The following is a 16,104-nucleotide window of genomic DNA, read 5'->3' as shown; positions in this document are numbered from 1 at the left end:
ACCGCGATTAATGGTCTGTGGACCTGACTCAATCGCCAACTCCAGTTAAATTGTCCACAACAGTCTGTACACAAGAAAAGAGGCCCATGACAAACATAACATAAAGGGACGAGTGGGCGGGCAGCTGCACAGGTCTGCCTCAAGTAACACTGATTTCTCTGAGAGGAACAGTTTTATTTCACTGCCAATTGGCTGAGGACTTCTGGAGGGAATGAAGCGCTGTCCAATCACCTTCAAGCTGCACCTGATTGGTTCACAGCCTTAACATCTGCTTGTCAACAGCTTCTCTGAGGTAAGCTACCCACAGCATCTGCAAAACAGCAAAAGACTGACAGTACCACAGCCTAAACATAACATGGCTCTATAGTCTCAGCATGCCCATGCTCGCTGCAGCCCTAATCGTACTGCAGCTCATCCATCATGGAGCCAAACTTTGACGCCTTACCTCACAGTCAGCAGACACATGGCAGCCAATCAGCTAGCACCCCCTCCTGGACCCCTCACCCCCTAACAAAAAGCAGTTGCGGGGGCCATATTGGATTAATCCTCTGCTGGCTGCTAGTGAGCGCATGGTCAGACTTGCTGCCGATAGGTAGGGAAAGCATTATCTAGGCCAGAGTTCTTGTTCCTCACTTGCTGTGAAAGCACCCCAAGGTTAGGTGTTAGACCATTTGAAACAACTTTTTCTTTCTTTGTAGGTTTTAAAATTCGCCTGCCTGTTGAAGTCTATGGTGGTTTGCATGTTTGTGAACATTTGCAGAAGTACACGCTAGCGAATGAAAAATAATATGTCGGTGACATCTCTATTTGCTACCTTCAGCTGCAACATTGGCTGTCATAATCTTAAAGCATGAATCTGATTTTTTAAAATGTATTTCATGAAACTGCTAACATAGCAACAGGGCATAACTATAAATCATGGGCCCCCAGCAGAACTTTGATGGGGCCCCCTCAATGTTGACACCAAGTGATTCCAAGTCTCCCTATCTTTGTCCTGCCCTTCCAGTTATGCAGAATGTAGGGGCAGCGAATACTCTCACCTGTAGCCAGCGCCTCCTCCCATGTCTTCTCCCATGTTCAGTGTAAAGGAGGCACATTGTCCAGGAGCTAAACAAGATGGCTGTTGCAGTGAAGACTTTTTTTTTTACATTTTCGTTCTTCTGGATCCAGAAACTAATGAAGGCTTCCGGGCAAGAAGGTTGAGAAAAGCTAATCTATGGGCTGCTCTATTGATGGGAGGCTGGTTGAGGGCACTGGCTAGGATACTATCTACACATGGCCACCTCTGCAGTCCGGCATCTTCTTCTCCCTATGAAGTTATCACTTTGCTCTGAGCTAACCTTTGCTACCTTTTTGGACCTCTGCTTTTCTGGATGATCCAGAGATGCTGCACATCTTTCCAGGAGTAACTGGCAGACCGTTATGCTCAGAGGAGTCTCTGCTATCACTTAACGGGTTTATGCTGAGGAAGGTGTTTGCTCATCATGTAAATCTTCTCTCCTAGCTCCTGCCAATTTTCACAGAGTGTTGATAGCTGCTAAACCTACTACATTCTGCTAGAGTAATGGCTTTTTAGGAGCTGCATAGCACCGAATTAAATCAGAGCTAAATTAAAATAAACAAATACGTCCAACATAAAAGAAAGTCACAGTGGTGCCACTCTTTAATCTCACCCTGTAGTGGGTCACCTCCCAATCTGGAAGTAAAGGCGCATACACACGCCGGATTCCTGCAAACGACCGGTCGCATTCTGCCGACAGTTTGCCTGTATGTACAGTCTGTCGGCAAGCTGATAAGGCTGGTTTTGAAAGATCCGCTGAGCCGATAGAGTCCCAGTAGACGACTGACACCTCTCCAGCACTGCCAGTTATTTAATGAAACTGAAAGACTTTCCGATGGACTTCATCATCACCAAACAACTTAAAGCTGGTAGTAGTACCTGCATAAAACCTAGTACCCTCAAATCCAGCCCACTGTCATCAACCTAGACAGCTGGTTGCTTTCTATAGTGTAATGGATGGGGCTTTGTCCCAAGATTACCAGAGCTGGAATCCATAATGTACAAATTTAACAGGTGACATCCAGAATCTCCTGACCATGAATGTAATACAAGGCAAACAGTCTTTGGAGTCTTAGCCTGATTTTGTAAAAAGTGACTCCACAGATGGACAGCTGTTTCCTAATGCACAATAAATGAATCTCTGGGGTTTAGCCACAGATACATTTTTGCTAAGCAATCGTGGGTCATTGACTTGGAAGTTATGGTTGGGTGTAAATCTAGATAGGTAGGTAGGTAGGTAGGTAGATAGATAGATCGATAGATATATAGATAGATAGACATATATATAATTTGCACTTGCACCTTGATGTGCACAGCCGTATAACACTCCCTTTATTCACATGGGATCACTATCAATTCTTATTTCACTGAAGTTGCTGGATGCTTTACCCGGGGATGTATTATCACTTTAAAGCTGTGGGTTGGTTTGTAGGATCTGCTTTGACATCAGGGACACCTTACATATCTCCCCTCCCCCTTCCACCTTTACAGGTGGTTAGGGATGTCTGTTGTGCTTAATATTATTATCTTTGCATCATAGGTTTTTTTTACTTATAAATAATATTGTATTATTCAATTAGTTATGCAGCCTGTTCATGGGGATTTCTGTTTCCCATTTTACATGATGAGTCTATCCTTAGGGTTTGCACACCGTTACTGTATCAGGTGCTGACTGCAATTGTCTTCCATATCCATTGACTATACTAAACTTTGTGCACTTGTTATGTTGCAAATTCCACAAATGATGATCCCACTGGTAAATCACAGGCAACAATAGTGATCTGCCAAAAAACAGAGATACCAGTGATGGTCAAGGGCCCAGATCTAACTATAGTTCCAGATATCTCTTAATGTAGGAAGGTTCTTTTACTCACAGATACGTGGATGGGGCCTTGAGTAGAACAGTGATACGATTGAGCTGATTATTTAAATTGCCTCACTTGTGTTTGAAAATACAAGAATGTTGGCTGGAAATGTACTCATGGACAGTTATGGTCCAGACAGCTCTCAAGTGAGGTGGAGACCAGCCAAGACTAAACACTGACAGTCTCTGCAGTGGTGGAGTTCAACCAAGAGATTGCAACTGACACCTCTCCATTCCCTGCAACAACAACAAAATCTGAGGACTCCCTGGTTGAACGTCATGCATGCAAAGTTATTGACTCATGGCAGGGAGGGACAGGCATCACACAGAACAATCCAAATCGCTCCGTAGGATACCTGACCCAACTATGAATTATTTAAATTAAGGGCAGAGGTATGTTCTGTTCACTGGTACATACCTCTCTGCACTGTTCGTAGCTCTGTGTGCGTGTACGCGTTGTTCAACTGCCAGTGAGTTAAATGCCCCGGCATCGTTAAATACTATTCCCCCTCCTAGTTGTAGCGAATGGAGGGAGATGTAATTTGGGGCCTGCAGATCACCGGATCCCGAATTTACTTGTGTGTGGGGCGCGCATCATAGCACTAATGCTATGACAGCGCCCAGCTTCTGCGCCTTTCTGCTTACCTGCTTCGCTGTGCACCTCTCCTGGTCCCCATAATCTTTTAAACAGGAAGAGGCAGGATTTTGGAATCCATCAATCCCAATAATGCCCTTTTCCTGCCCCATTCAAGCCCCTTTTCACTCCACTAAGCTCACTTGCATTTTGACCATTTTTAATATGATGGTGCCGGAAATTCGGAAAGGAGCGGTGGCCGAACAGGACATCTCAAGGACGTCAGAAGATGCTAGATGGAGTGTACAGGTAGTGAGAATTATGTACATATGTTTATTTTATAGGTTTGTTTTCAAGTCAGGTGTCCTTTAAGTACCCTCACTCCAACCCCAGAGCCTCAGAAATCTTCTGAGCCACCTACTGAAGAGAAGTGGAGAGAAATGATCAAGAGCAATCATTTCAGTTGATAAAGCTCTACTGGGCTAATGCTGAATTACAGGCCCACACCGTTACATTAATAGAGAAAATGCAACAGAACAGGGGCACGCATGTAGTACACACTGGGCCCTATGCAATTACAAAACTGGTCAGCATTAAGGACATGTAAGAGAAGCAGTCAATTATTCAGGATACCCAATTCTATGTTTATTATCCTGGTTTTAGCATCAAAAACACTTTCTATATCTATATATTGCTGTATATTGGTATGTAACTCTGCCCTCCCAGTGATGTTCAGTTTTAGCTATTTAGTTATGCAGACTTCTTTTCCCAGGGTACTCTGGGAGACCAGGTGTTGTTTCTGCACACTTTGGAACAACCATAGTTGTGTAGTTATTTAGGTTGAAAACAGACATATGTCCATCGAGTTCAAGCAGAAAATAAGGTACAACACCAGCCTGTACCCTTACATATGCCTATTGATTAATATTTGTATTATTATTTAGTATTTATATAGCGCCAACATCTTCTAGGAGATTTCTCAAAACGTAGGGGAGTCGTTTTTTCAAAGTTTTAAACGTAGGGGAGTAGTTTCGTTTATAAAGATCCCCGATGTCCCATGGGAGAAAAATGCTCAAGTACTTCAAACCCAAAGGTTTCCAAGAGAAACCAAAGGCTTGCTGCAGGCCTTGCTTCTGGGTGTCAGAGAGGCATATAGGTACAGGCCTCGGATTTGGCAGAATTAACTTTGAGTCCTGACACCCTACTAAATTCTCACACGACCATCAAAAAGAGACCTTGAAGGGATACTTCTGGAAAGCAGAGGGAAAACATAGTGCATCTGTGAAGAGGGAAATGGTGAACTCTTCATTTCCCACCTTTATACTGTAAATGTTAGGAGAGGCCCGGACCCTAGAGGCAAAGGGTTCCATGCACATTGCAAACAGGAGTGGCGAGAGAGGACACCTTTGTTTAGTCACTTTTTTGATGGAGATTTCATTGGACAAGATGCCAAGGTTACAAATTTTAGCTGAGGGGCAAGTATAGAGGCTGCATATAGCATTTAGAAAGCGAGGGCCCACACCAATCTTTTGGAGGCACATGCACGAATATTTCCAATCGATCCTGTCAAATGCCTTCTCCGCATCAATTATGCACTCCACATTTTAATCATTCTTACTGTAAAGAACCCTTTCCTAAATAATGGAAGAGGGAAGATTTTACAATGGGCAAACATTGACTAAATTATTTATAAATAAATATTGTAAAATATAATCAATTTTAATCATTAAGTATATTCAGTAAAGATCCTCGTTAAGTCCTGGCGGTTTTTAAATCTCTTGATGCAAACCTTACTGCACTGATGGTAGATATTATTTAGCCCGGCAGTGCTCGAAAAAAAACTGTTTAGACCATTTCTTTTCCCGAGTTCTTTTCTCTTTAAGGCTGCTTTCTCACCAAGACGTTGCGTTTAGGGGATGTTATAGTTCGCATAACGTGCCCCTAACGCAACGCGTGGTGGTGGTGGAGGAGGACGCTACCAAGAGCCGCGTTAAAAGCAGCTCTTGGTGCGCCTGTTCTGTCGGACAAGCTGCTGAGACCACGTGAGCGGAGCTCTCCGCATCACGTGGTCCCGCCAGCCAATCAGCGGCCGCTCCAGGAAGTAAACACTGCAAGCGCAGTGAATAATAAGTAGTCATGTGCCTGGCTACGTAGCGGACTCTCCCCGCCTCCTCTCCGCCCATAAAATAAAAAAAATTCACCCATACTGAGCATGTGCAAACAGTCTAACACGGCTTAAACACGCTAGAACGCACAGTATGCTGCAGTTCAAAAGAACGTGCAGCGTTACTATGTAACGCAACATGGGCACTGTGAACAGCCCATTAATTTTTCATTGCTGTGCGGTGGGCTGCGTTACAGGCTGCACTAACGTGCGCCTGTAACGTCTAACTGTGAAAGCAGCCTAAAGCAAAAGTGATGCTTCCCAGCAAACTGAGGTGATAATGCAATATTGCTCATTTCTGAATCATGCTTTCTGCAGTAATTTTTCTCTCTTTACTGTTTTTGTATAAATAAAAAAAAGAAAGAATCAACAGCCTCAAGCCACGTACGTATTAGTACATCGTCGGTGATTTGGGTGCAGGGTGAGCCAAATGATGGCTCTCCCTGCTGCCGCTAAACTCCTCGGTGGCGTTAAATACTATTCCCACTCCCAACCATCGCAACTCAGAGGGAGGTGTAATTCAGGTTCCGTAGATCGCTGGAGCCACAAATTACTCTTACGTGCCCCCGGGGGCGTTGCTAGGATCCTAAGAGATTCGGGGCACTTTTGGGCACTCCAGCCAGAAAATGGGTGTGGCCACACACCAGAAAGTGGGTGTGGTCAAGGGTGTAGCCACATTTACATGACTTTAACAGTGGCCCTGCACAGCAAAATGTTGGATTAACCCCCCCCCCCCCCCCCCCCCCGCCCTCCGTTAATACAAAAATTACCCCCAAGAATGCAGCATGTCACATACATAGGTAGTGTCATTTAAACATAACTAGGCAGCTACCTGGCTTCTGTGCTGGTTGATCTGGATTTCTGCTGGGAAGGCTGGAATGTCACCAGGTTATCTGGCAGTCCCCCCATAGCATTCCCTGACCATCTAGTGGACACCACAACTCACAACATGCCCCCTTAGAAGAACCACAGCTCCCTGCATGCCCCCATAAAGGGATCACACTTAAACTAATTCCGGCGGGACAGGACCTCTTCACTACTCTGTGTAACCGCAATATGCAGAATATAAGCATGTCATGTGATTGGCAGCCGCAAGGTAATAGGTTGTACGGTTCACATGAAGTAATGAAAAGGTCCTGTCCTGCCAGAATTCATTAGGTAAAGTATATGCGCCATTGCCACTACTCTCTATGATGTCGGAGGTGTAGGGAGGTGAAGAGGGGGTGGGAGCGAGTGCACACAAGGAACAGCCACTGCCCCCGGGCCCCCCATGACAGGAGGGCTTGCAGGGGCTATTTTCACGCCAGTGTGTACAAGTGTGTTGCTTTTACAGGATCTAGAGCACTGATGGCTAACCTTGGCACTCCAGCTGTGATAAAACTACAAATCCCATCATGCCTCTGCGTCCCCAAGTTATGCATAGGGCTGTCAGAGTATTTCAATGCCCCATGGGACTTGTAGTTCCACCACAGCTGGAGGGCCAAGGTTAGCCATCACTGATCTAGAGTGTTGCAACTCACTTGTCCCCCACCTCTCGCCATAGAACAGAACAGGCTGGTCAGCCACTAGCCGAGTAGTGTCCCTCTACATGGATCAGTGCTAAGCAGCTGCGTGAAGCAATCAAGAATGATCATTTCAGGTAACGTAAGTTTAAAGCTTGTACATAGCTCTATTTGCATGTAATAATCCAACAACCTGATCTGAAGAACACAACCTGCAGAGTCACATTTTTCATCTTTGTTTCCCTTGTCTATTGTGTATCCTCTTTTCACATCTTTGTTCTTCGCTATGAGTGATTTACAGCATTCTAAATCAAATGGAAAGTACACGAACATTCTGATTGGTGTATTGTATTACTTTGCCTTGTACGGACAGGCGGCCAACCTAACCTGCTCTGATGCAGTTGCTAGTCTGCTCACAACAGATGGCTTGCCAGAGCCAATCCGTCCCAAAATATCCTGCAGCCAATGATTAGGTTGCAATGTGCAGAGGGGCTGGAGAGAGCTGGTTAGGGTTACACACAGTGCTGGGGGCGTCTGGCTGCCAGTAACACACTCGGGGTCCTTATTACAAATTTACAGGGATCTCTTAAATAGGAACAGAATGGTCATCAAGGTTTTTGTCGCCACTGTGGCCGGATCCACTGCGGTAAGTTTGGGTCATTGATTCTTTCTGATCTATGTTTCTTTGTCTCATTTGTGGACTAAAACTTTTGTGCAAAGAAGTGTTAAGTACATTACAATATGTGTTCATGATAAGGCATGCGTTTCTTCCCCTACATTTTTGTGCACAGTTTGTGTACTTTTTTGGGCACTAACAAATATTAGGGCTAGGTTCACAATGCAAAAAAAAGGTGGTAACAAACATTAATGCTGCGTTACCGTTGCATACAGTAGGTACAGTAAAGCATACAGGCAATGAAAAGTATGCTTTCCTGTACCTGGTAACTTGTGCGTTTAGGGGTAACACACTGCAGCAGTGTGTAACCATAACGCTATACGTTATAATGCAACGCTAACGTCCCACTGTGAACGTCCCATAGGCTTATCATTGCAGTGTGGTAAGCTGCGTTATAAGAGTTTATAACACAGCTCTGCAACGTCCCCGTGTGAACCTAGCCTGACACCTCTGCATTTTTCTGCTAAAGGCAGTAGGCTGCACTTTTAAATAATATAATAACACAAAGTAAAAAAATGTGGACAGCTGATCTGAAAGCCAATATGGTTTTGCTATGCTTAGAGGTTAGTAACGTTGTGGTTAAAGGACACCTGAACTGAGAGTGGTATGGAGGCTGTCATATTTATTTTACTTTTAGGGCTCTTTCACAGTGCGACGTTAAAGTCGCACGTTACAACAACATGTAACGCTCAATAACTTACAGCAATGAAAAATCAATGGGCTGTTCACAGTGCAGACTTTGTGTTGTGTGTAACGCTGCACGTTAAATTAAAGTGCTGCATGCTGTGCGTTATACACGTTTTTAGCTGCGTTAGACTGTTTGCACATGCTCAGTAATGTTTTCTTTTTTTTTGTTTAACGCATGCGCCGTTTTAGTTCTATCACTGTGCGACGAAAACGGCGCACCAAACGCAGGGCTAAATAACGTCCAAGTTATAGTCTTTCAATGCGTTGCATTAGGGGCACGTTATGCGACCTTAACGTAGCATCAAACGCAACGTCTTACTGAGGCCTAAAGTAACACCAGTTGCCTGGCTATCCTGCTGATTGTCTGCATCTAATACTTTTAGCCATAGACCCTGAACAAGCATATGCAGAACAAGTGTTACTGACATTATTGTTAGATCTGACAACATTAGCTGCATGCTTGTTCCTGGTTTTACTCAGACCCTGCTACAGCTAAATAGACCAACAGGGCTGCCAGGCAACTGGTATTGTTTAAAAGGAAATAAATATGACAGCCTCCATAAGGAGGATTTTTTTTTAAATAAATTCAGATAGTCCTGAATTTATTTAGGATAATGCCTTGCCGTGGGCACTGCATGTGACTGCAATAGCACAAACTGATTCATTGATCTTCTAGTGCTAACCCCACTATGTTCTGATATTACCCAGGTGAAAGCTACAATTGATTTGTTGCCTAATATCATTAAAAACGCCTTATGTCATTAAAAAGGCAGTCTAGTTTTGCAGGTTCACCTGTTTTTTTTTAACTGTTACCAGATTCTATATAGTGTTGACATAGTGGGCCTGATTTACTGAAGCTCTGTGACGGCATCTCTGAAGAGCATAGGTGGATTCTGTGAGTCTGGCCTGGCTTTGTGAACAAGTGTTGTCTGCTATTAGGTGTCAAAAGGTTGTAACACGCCTGAGTCATATCATATAGCACCATGAGGTTATGGAAAGGTTAGCCAATCAGTAGTTGCGAAACTCCTATATAGAAATCAGCACAGATCAAAGTGGGTATGTCAGAATAATAACAGTATTCCACCATGCTAGTCTATGGAGCTTCACAGCAAATTGTGCCAACCATCACCAACCAAGGGACATATGCTTACCAGCTGTATACAACCCACATCATAAGGCTGTTTGCAAAGCTCGCAGTAACCAAGTATAAAGGGTTCCTCCTCCAAGACCAGAAGCGTGATAACGTCCTCCAGATGGTAGCAAACTATGCCTCAGGTGATCGATATAAAAAGCAGAAAGCAATACTTAGTGCAGACTGCTTTTATTATTGAAATTATACCAAACAAGTAGAATAATCATAAAAAGTGCACTTACATACTGGGCCCATATAATGGGTTTGGTTGGTGATGGTTGGCACCATTTGCTGTGAAGGTCCATAGACAAGCACAGTGGAATATTGTTATTATAGGAACTGGCGTACCCACTTTGATCTGCTCTGTTCTCTCTCAGCAGCGGTCCTTTCGAGTTACCGTATTTTTCGGACTATAAGATGCACCTATATTTACAGGAAAAAAAACAGGGGGAAAAAATAAATACTTGTGAAGGATTGCGGAGAAGCCGCCGCTTGTGCTGACAGTGAGGCGGCGGTTTCCGCGCACAGAGCGGCGGTTTCCTCACAGCAAGATGCGTCTGGGTTATCTGGACCTAGTAGTGCACACAGATGGAGAGCTATGCGCGCGCGCACCGCAAGACAGTTGCTGCTGTTCAGTTGCTGGTTGTCTGGCATTGCGAATACCTATGTGTTAGCACTCAGTCCTTAGTCAGATCCTTCAGTGTGGTGGAACCAGGAGGACCTGGGAATCCACACTTAGCCAGTTTAATGTGTATCATCTGTGTTATTCATTAGACCAGTTCCAGGGTGTAGAGACTACAGACCTCACACCCCAGACCAGGGGAGAACTGGGACCTTTTGGCCTGGAGGGGAAACACAAACTAGAGGCCCGGTTTCATGGCAGCCCCAGCCCAAATGACGTCACATGCGCCCCACATGCTATATACCGGTAGTCACATGGTCATGCCAATGCAGAAATATAGCAAGGATACTAGAGGGACAGCATGACAGGTAAAGTATAAATGCACAGGCACCGTGGGGTACATAATAGATTTTGAGGGAAAACGACGGGGTTTCCATTGCATACATAGTTTGTTATTATTGCACTTAACGAATACATCGGCACGAGATTTCCCAGCATCTCAGATTGATACATTCAACTACTTTCCACCCAAAATAAGTCAAATTGTTGATTGGGCATGCTTGTGGCGGCACAGATTTTCATCCGATTGGATAGTTATCGAAGCAGTTGGTGGATCGGCCAGCCCTAAATCATTAAAGGAGAGGCAGCCTGGGGGGAAATCTCCCCCCTTCCCCCCTGGCCAGTCCTCCCCTGCCCCAGACTAGAAATACTGTGTATCATCTGTGTTATTCATTAGACCAGTTCCAGGGTGTAGAGACTACGGACCTCACACCCCAGACTAGGAATACTGTGTATCATCTGTGTTATTCATTAGACCAGTTCCAGGGTGTAGAGACCACGGACCTCACACCCCAGACTAGGAATACTGTGTATCATCTGTGTTATTCATTAGACCAGTTCCAGGGTGTAGAGACCACGGACCTCACACCCCAGACTAGGAATACTGTGTATCATCTGTGTTATTCATTAGACCAGTTCCAGGGTGTAGAGACCACGGACCTCACACCCAGACTAGGGAACTTGTGTTATCATTCTGTTATACTTCAGACTAGTTCCAGGGTGTAGAGACCACGGACCTCACACCCAGACTAGGGAACTTGTGTTATCATTCTGTTATACTTCAGACTAGTTCCAGGGTGTAGAGACCACGGACCTGCAGGGGTCCCCTGAGATCAGTCCTCCTGCAGGGGTCCCCTGCTTCTCAGAGGGGGCACTGCTGCAAACCAGTCAAGGTCTGCTCCCTCCTGGAGTCCTTGACTGCAGTAGAGTCTGTTTCTACTTATTGGACCACCTGCTACCCCGGTGGTCCGATCCATACTGTTACACCAAACACTTACACGCTTCAGGTGCCCAGAGGTTAGCGATATATCTGTATTATCGGTGATTCTGCAGATCATCAATAATCAAGTATATATCTGTATTCTTGGTGATACTGCAGATCGCCAATAATCAGATTCTCTCTGTGTGCTGACACCCATCGTTACAATACTAAACCTGGGGCATCCATGGTGAAGGGGCATCTTGTGGATTATGCCTCCTTTGTACCTCATGCGCCTTTGTACCTCTTGTGTCTCCCTGTGTCCTCCTCTGTTCCCCTTATGTCCTCCTGTGTCCCCCATGTGTCTGCCTCTATCCTCCTTGTGTCCTCCTCTATGCCACTTTGTGTCCCCTTGTGTCCTCCTCTATGCCTATTTGTGTCCTCCAGTGGCCTCCGTTTGTCTGCTGTGTTCTCCTCTGCATGGGCACAGTACAGGGAGTCCCCGACATTGCGGTGGGTTGGAGGTTCATATTGGCAGACGTTCACAAGTCAGGATCTCCCTGCATTTTGACTATAAGGCACAGTGATTTTTTTCCCCACTTATAGTTCAAGAAGTACAGTACCTGTTGGCGCTGATTTTTCCCTTCTGTAGTTGTGAAACTCCGCCGGTCAGGAACAATGTGTTTGTGAGTCTATTCATAAACACACTGGTGGTGATATTATTGAGCTTGGGGTTTTACCAATAGCAAGGGTGTATACGTATTTCCAATTTTGGATGGTGGGAATGGTAAAATTGGCCAATTATTTGCCAAAACAAAACTGGATGTGTGTACGCACTCTAAAGCCTGGTACACACATCCAATTTTAATTGACCAATAACCGACCAATTTTACCAGTTCCATGTAGTATGAGGGCCAAAAGATTTTAAATACTGTAAACAGATTGAGTAGGCAAACTCTCATACAACATAGAGGTGGTAAAATTGGCCATTGATTGGCCAATCATAATTGAAAGTGTGTACTAGGCTTTAAATCCAGCCTAACTATTGTCTATTGTACAGTGCCACAGAAAATGTGTGTGTTTTTATTGCTGGTGCTATACTGATGGTTGTGCGACTACACACACCCTTAAAGAGATCCCGAGATGGGCTTATATAATTAAAAAAACCTAGGCTTGCATAACTTTGTGTGATATGAATGTTCATATAAAATGTTTGATGTTTGTAATGTTTGTAATTTTGCAAAAATTTTCACAAAAACTTTTTGTGAGAAAAAAAACCTAGGCTACCTGATCCGAGGGGCTGGGCGGATCAGGTAGCTGCTATCCCCTCCACTCTCTGCCTCTCCGTTGGCCTGCACTGTCTCCCTTTCACTTTCATGACCTCTGGGGTCACGGCACTGGAAGGAGAGAGATCTCTCTCTCTCAGCATGCAGGGAGGCGGGGGAGCGGCAGGGGGCGCGGCCAGGGAGAGAGAGTAGCCCAATGACAGCTCTGGAAATCCTGCAGGAACGCGTTTTGAGCAGGTAATCCTTCTCTTTCCATTACCCTCTGAGGTAGTGACAACCATTGTCGCTAATTTCGGGGGGCTATAGAACGGTGGGGGGGGGGGGTGTCAGAGAGTGACAGTGGGGTACACAGAGGCATGTGATGAGGCAGAGAACATGCCTCTGTCCTATCTGCCTCTTCCCCCCCCCCCCCCCCATGCACCGCCTCAGCTTCTCTTTAAATTGGTCCTAAACTATCTAGTCTGGTACACACCTTCAACTTTGATTGGCCAATCACTGACCAATTTTATCACCTCCATGTAGTATGAGAATTTAAATACACAATCTGTTCACCCTCATGCTATATGGAGGTGGTAAAATTGGCCAGGGATTGGCAAATCAAAATTTCAGGTGTGTACCAGGCTTTAGACAAAATGATTTCTCTTTTAATTAAATCAATCATGTTGATTACTGTAAATGTCTCTGCTGCATTTAAACTCAGTCAATACCTTCCGATTCTGAGTATTTGGCTGATAAAAAGTATAATCAGACAGGAAGTTAAATATTATCAATAGAATCTGACCCAGATTAATTGTTTTGTACTAAAAGAAGCAGCACAGAGCAGCACATTTGATTGATTTTGATCCATTTTGGATATAAATCTTAAGCTGGCCACTAACGGTCCAATTTCTAGCGAAAAATCGTTCGAGCAATCAGAAATTCTGATCGGATTGGTTGTAAATAATCTCAGTTTATGGCACAATTGATAATGAACAATTATAAAAACAATCGTCTGATTGAATTTTCATTGAACCAAAATTTGGATTTTCTTGTTGGTCATGATAGATAGGAAGCAATGATTGGTTATTTGATGGTGTAGTGAACGATTTTTCGTCCGATCCGAATTTCTGATCGCTCGAACGATTTTTCGCTAGAAATTGGACCGTTAGTGGCCACCTTTACCAAATTAGTTACAATACTCTTTCTGCTATGATTCCAGATTCCACCTCTTAGCGCTCGTTCACACTAAGGGCGTATTTGCCATTTTTTTCAAAATCGGCCTAAAAACGCTTGTGCAATAATTCTCTATGCGAGAGTTCACAGCTGAGCAGTTTGTTTCCGATCCGCTCAGCAAAGCGGTGCCTGTACCATTTTTGAGGCGATTTTGCCGCAATGGAAGGTATAGGAAAAACGCAAAACGCTCACAAAATCGCTTTGTGCAGAGATTGCTTGAGCGTTGTTAAGAACAAATACATTGTATTTATTATTTTCCGGGTCAGAGTTCACTTCCTGACTTGGGTCAGGGAGTGAATTACAAAACCCCTCTGAAAAAGCGCTCAAAAAAGCTTTTACCTGAAACGCAGTGCGCAGTGGAGCGCCGAGAGGGGGGGAAAAGCGCACAAAATTGCAAAACGCTTGCATTTGCGATTTTAGGTCTTAAACTTTTGTTCTTGTTCCAAAAACGGATTATTGAAGGACTACTGGTATGTATAGAGCCCTGAGGACTTTTAGCCATAACAGCCTGGATTAATGAAAAAGAATGAGATCTGAGTTGGTGAATGCAGAGGTGCAGTTATACAAGCCATAGGATCTCTATGGGAAAATCTCATGTGGGAATCCTCTGCCAACACCTCTCTCCCCATAGCTAGCTAGTGCAGCCAGTAGAACAGCCCCTGTCTCCATAGCTAGTGTGCCCAGTGAAGCACCTGTTTCTCACCCCCCATATCACGTGTGCCCAGTAATGCACCTGTCACCCCCCCACCCATAGCTAGTGTGCCCAGTAAACAGCTAAGCACCTGTCCCCACTTCCCATGGCAGGTGTGCCCAGTGAAGCACCTGCCCCCCCATAGCAACTGTGCCCAGTAAAGCACATGACCCCCCCCCCCCTCCCCCTTCCATACCAACCCTACAAAACAAAGGAGTTTCCTGACTTACTGACTTATAGGAACATTGGTAACAAGCAGCTCTAGCACAACATGCTATGTATGGTTATGTTACATTTTGGTAATCCTGGAAGTCATTTGTATTATCCTTTTGTAATAGCGAAAACAGTCTCAGCATATGCTCGTATCTTTCACCAGGTCCCAATAGTAACTTTTACATGGTGTCCATATTGCATTTCATAAGTAAAATAACTGCTGACAAAAATGATTGATGAGAACTGAGGGGAACCTTACCTCAAGGCAAAGTGCCGGCCTGAGACAGCACGGTGTGTGAGGAGGCATGGAGCGTGGGATCAGCTTCCAATCCCACTGCAATCTGCTTTCTCTAAAACTGATTGATAAGACGCAAATCATGGGTAAAATCGCTGAGGCTTGGTGCACACATAGAAAAATTGCTAGCGTAGCGGGAAAACAAGGCCGGAGCTACCATAGGAAAAAATAGGCAATTGCCCCAGGTCCCCAGAGCCTGTAGGGGCCCCCAAGGTGTCCCTCCGCAACTTAACTGTTGCTCCCCAGGGGGACTCTGCAGAGTCTGTTAAGTTGGGAGGTGATTGGGGGAGGTTCAGCAGCCAGCTCAGGGGCCCAGGAGGGAAATTTGCCTGCAACAAAGGGCCTCTAATGACGCTTTTTGGTCGAGGGAGTCTGTTGGGGGGCCCCCAGGCTAATTTTGCCCTAGGGCCCAATTGTTACTTGAACCGGCCCAGCAGGAAATGCTGCATTTTATGAAGCAATGTTAGTCTATGGGACGCAGAAGAAGCTGTGTTTGTACAGTATGCGTTCCGCGGACGCTGGTAGTGTTGCATAATCCGCAGGCTGGCTGCCAGAACGCACATAATGAAAGTCTAGGGTAACGCATATGCATTGCGTTTTTCATACATTTATTTTTATGCGCTTTTAATTAAAAAAGTAAAGATCTCTGTTTCCGCTTCTTCCTAGTGATTTGCATAAATTAAAAAAACGCATACAAACCGCATATGCGTTTTCCATTAGCAAACCGCAAACGCATTAAAACACACGCAAACCGCATAAAAACGCATCTACATTAAAAAACACAAACGCAAAACGCACCAAAAACGCGGTGTGCATGAGTTGGGGGGTTTTCTGTCCAGTGCATCTCCGGCATCCTTTTAGATGTGCT

The 16,104-nt window shown here is 44.8% G+C and overlaps 1 protein-coding gene across 2 annotated transcripts in view; it reads left to right on the top strand.

Annotated features, from left to right (window-relative positions):
- The window catches only part of SH3BGR (SH3 domain binding glutamate rich protein), a 110,052-nt gene that overhangs the window by 7,963 nt on the left and 85,985 nt on the right, over positions 1-16,104 (top strand). The window contains exon 1 of one of the 2 annotated variants that reach the window (XM_068270372.1): positions 7,639-7,810. The exons of the other annotated variant lie outside the window; for it this stretch is intronic. Within the exon in view, the coding sequence (XP_068126473.1) occupies positions 7,766-7,810 (45 nt within the window). The 5' untranslated portion in view covers positions 7,639-7,765. Of the gene's footprint in view, positions 1-7,638; positions 7,811-16,104 lie in introns of those variants that run through there. 2 annotated transcript variants of the gene reach the window in all.

This window comes from Hyperolius riggenbachi, chromosome 2, assembly GCF_040937935.1.
Source record: "Hyperolius riggenbachi isolate aHypRig1 chromosome 2, aHypRig1.pri, whole genome shotgun sequence".
Lineage (NCBI taxonomy): Eukaryota > Metazoa > Chordata > Amphibia > Anura > Hyperoliidae > Hyperolius > Hyperolius riggenbachi.
This window is presented reverse-complemented; position numbering and strand designations above follow the sequence as displayed.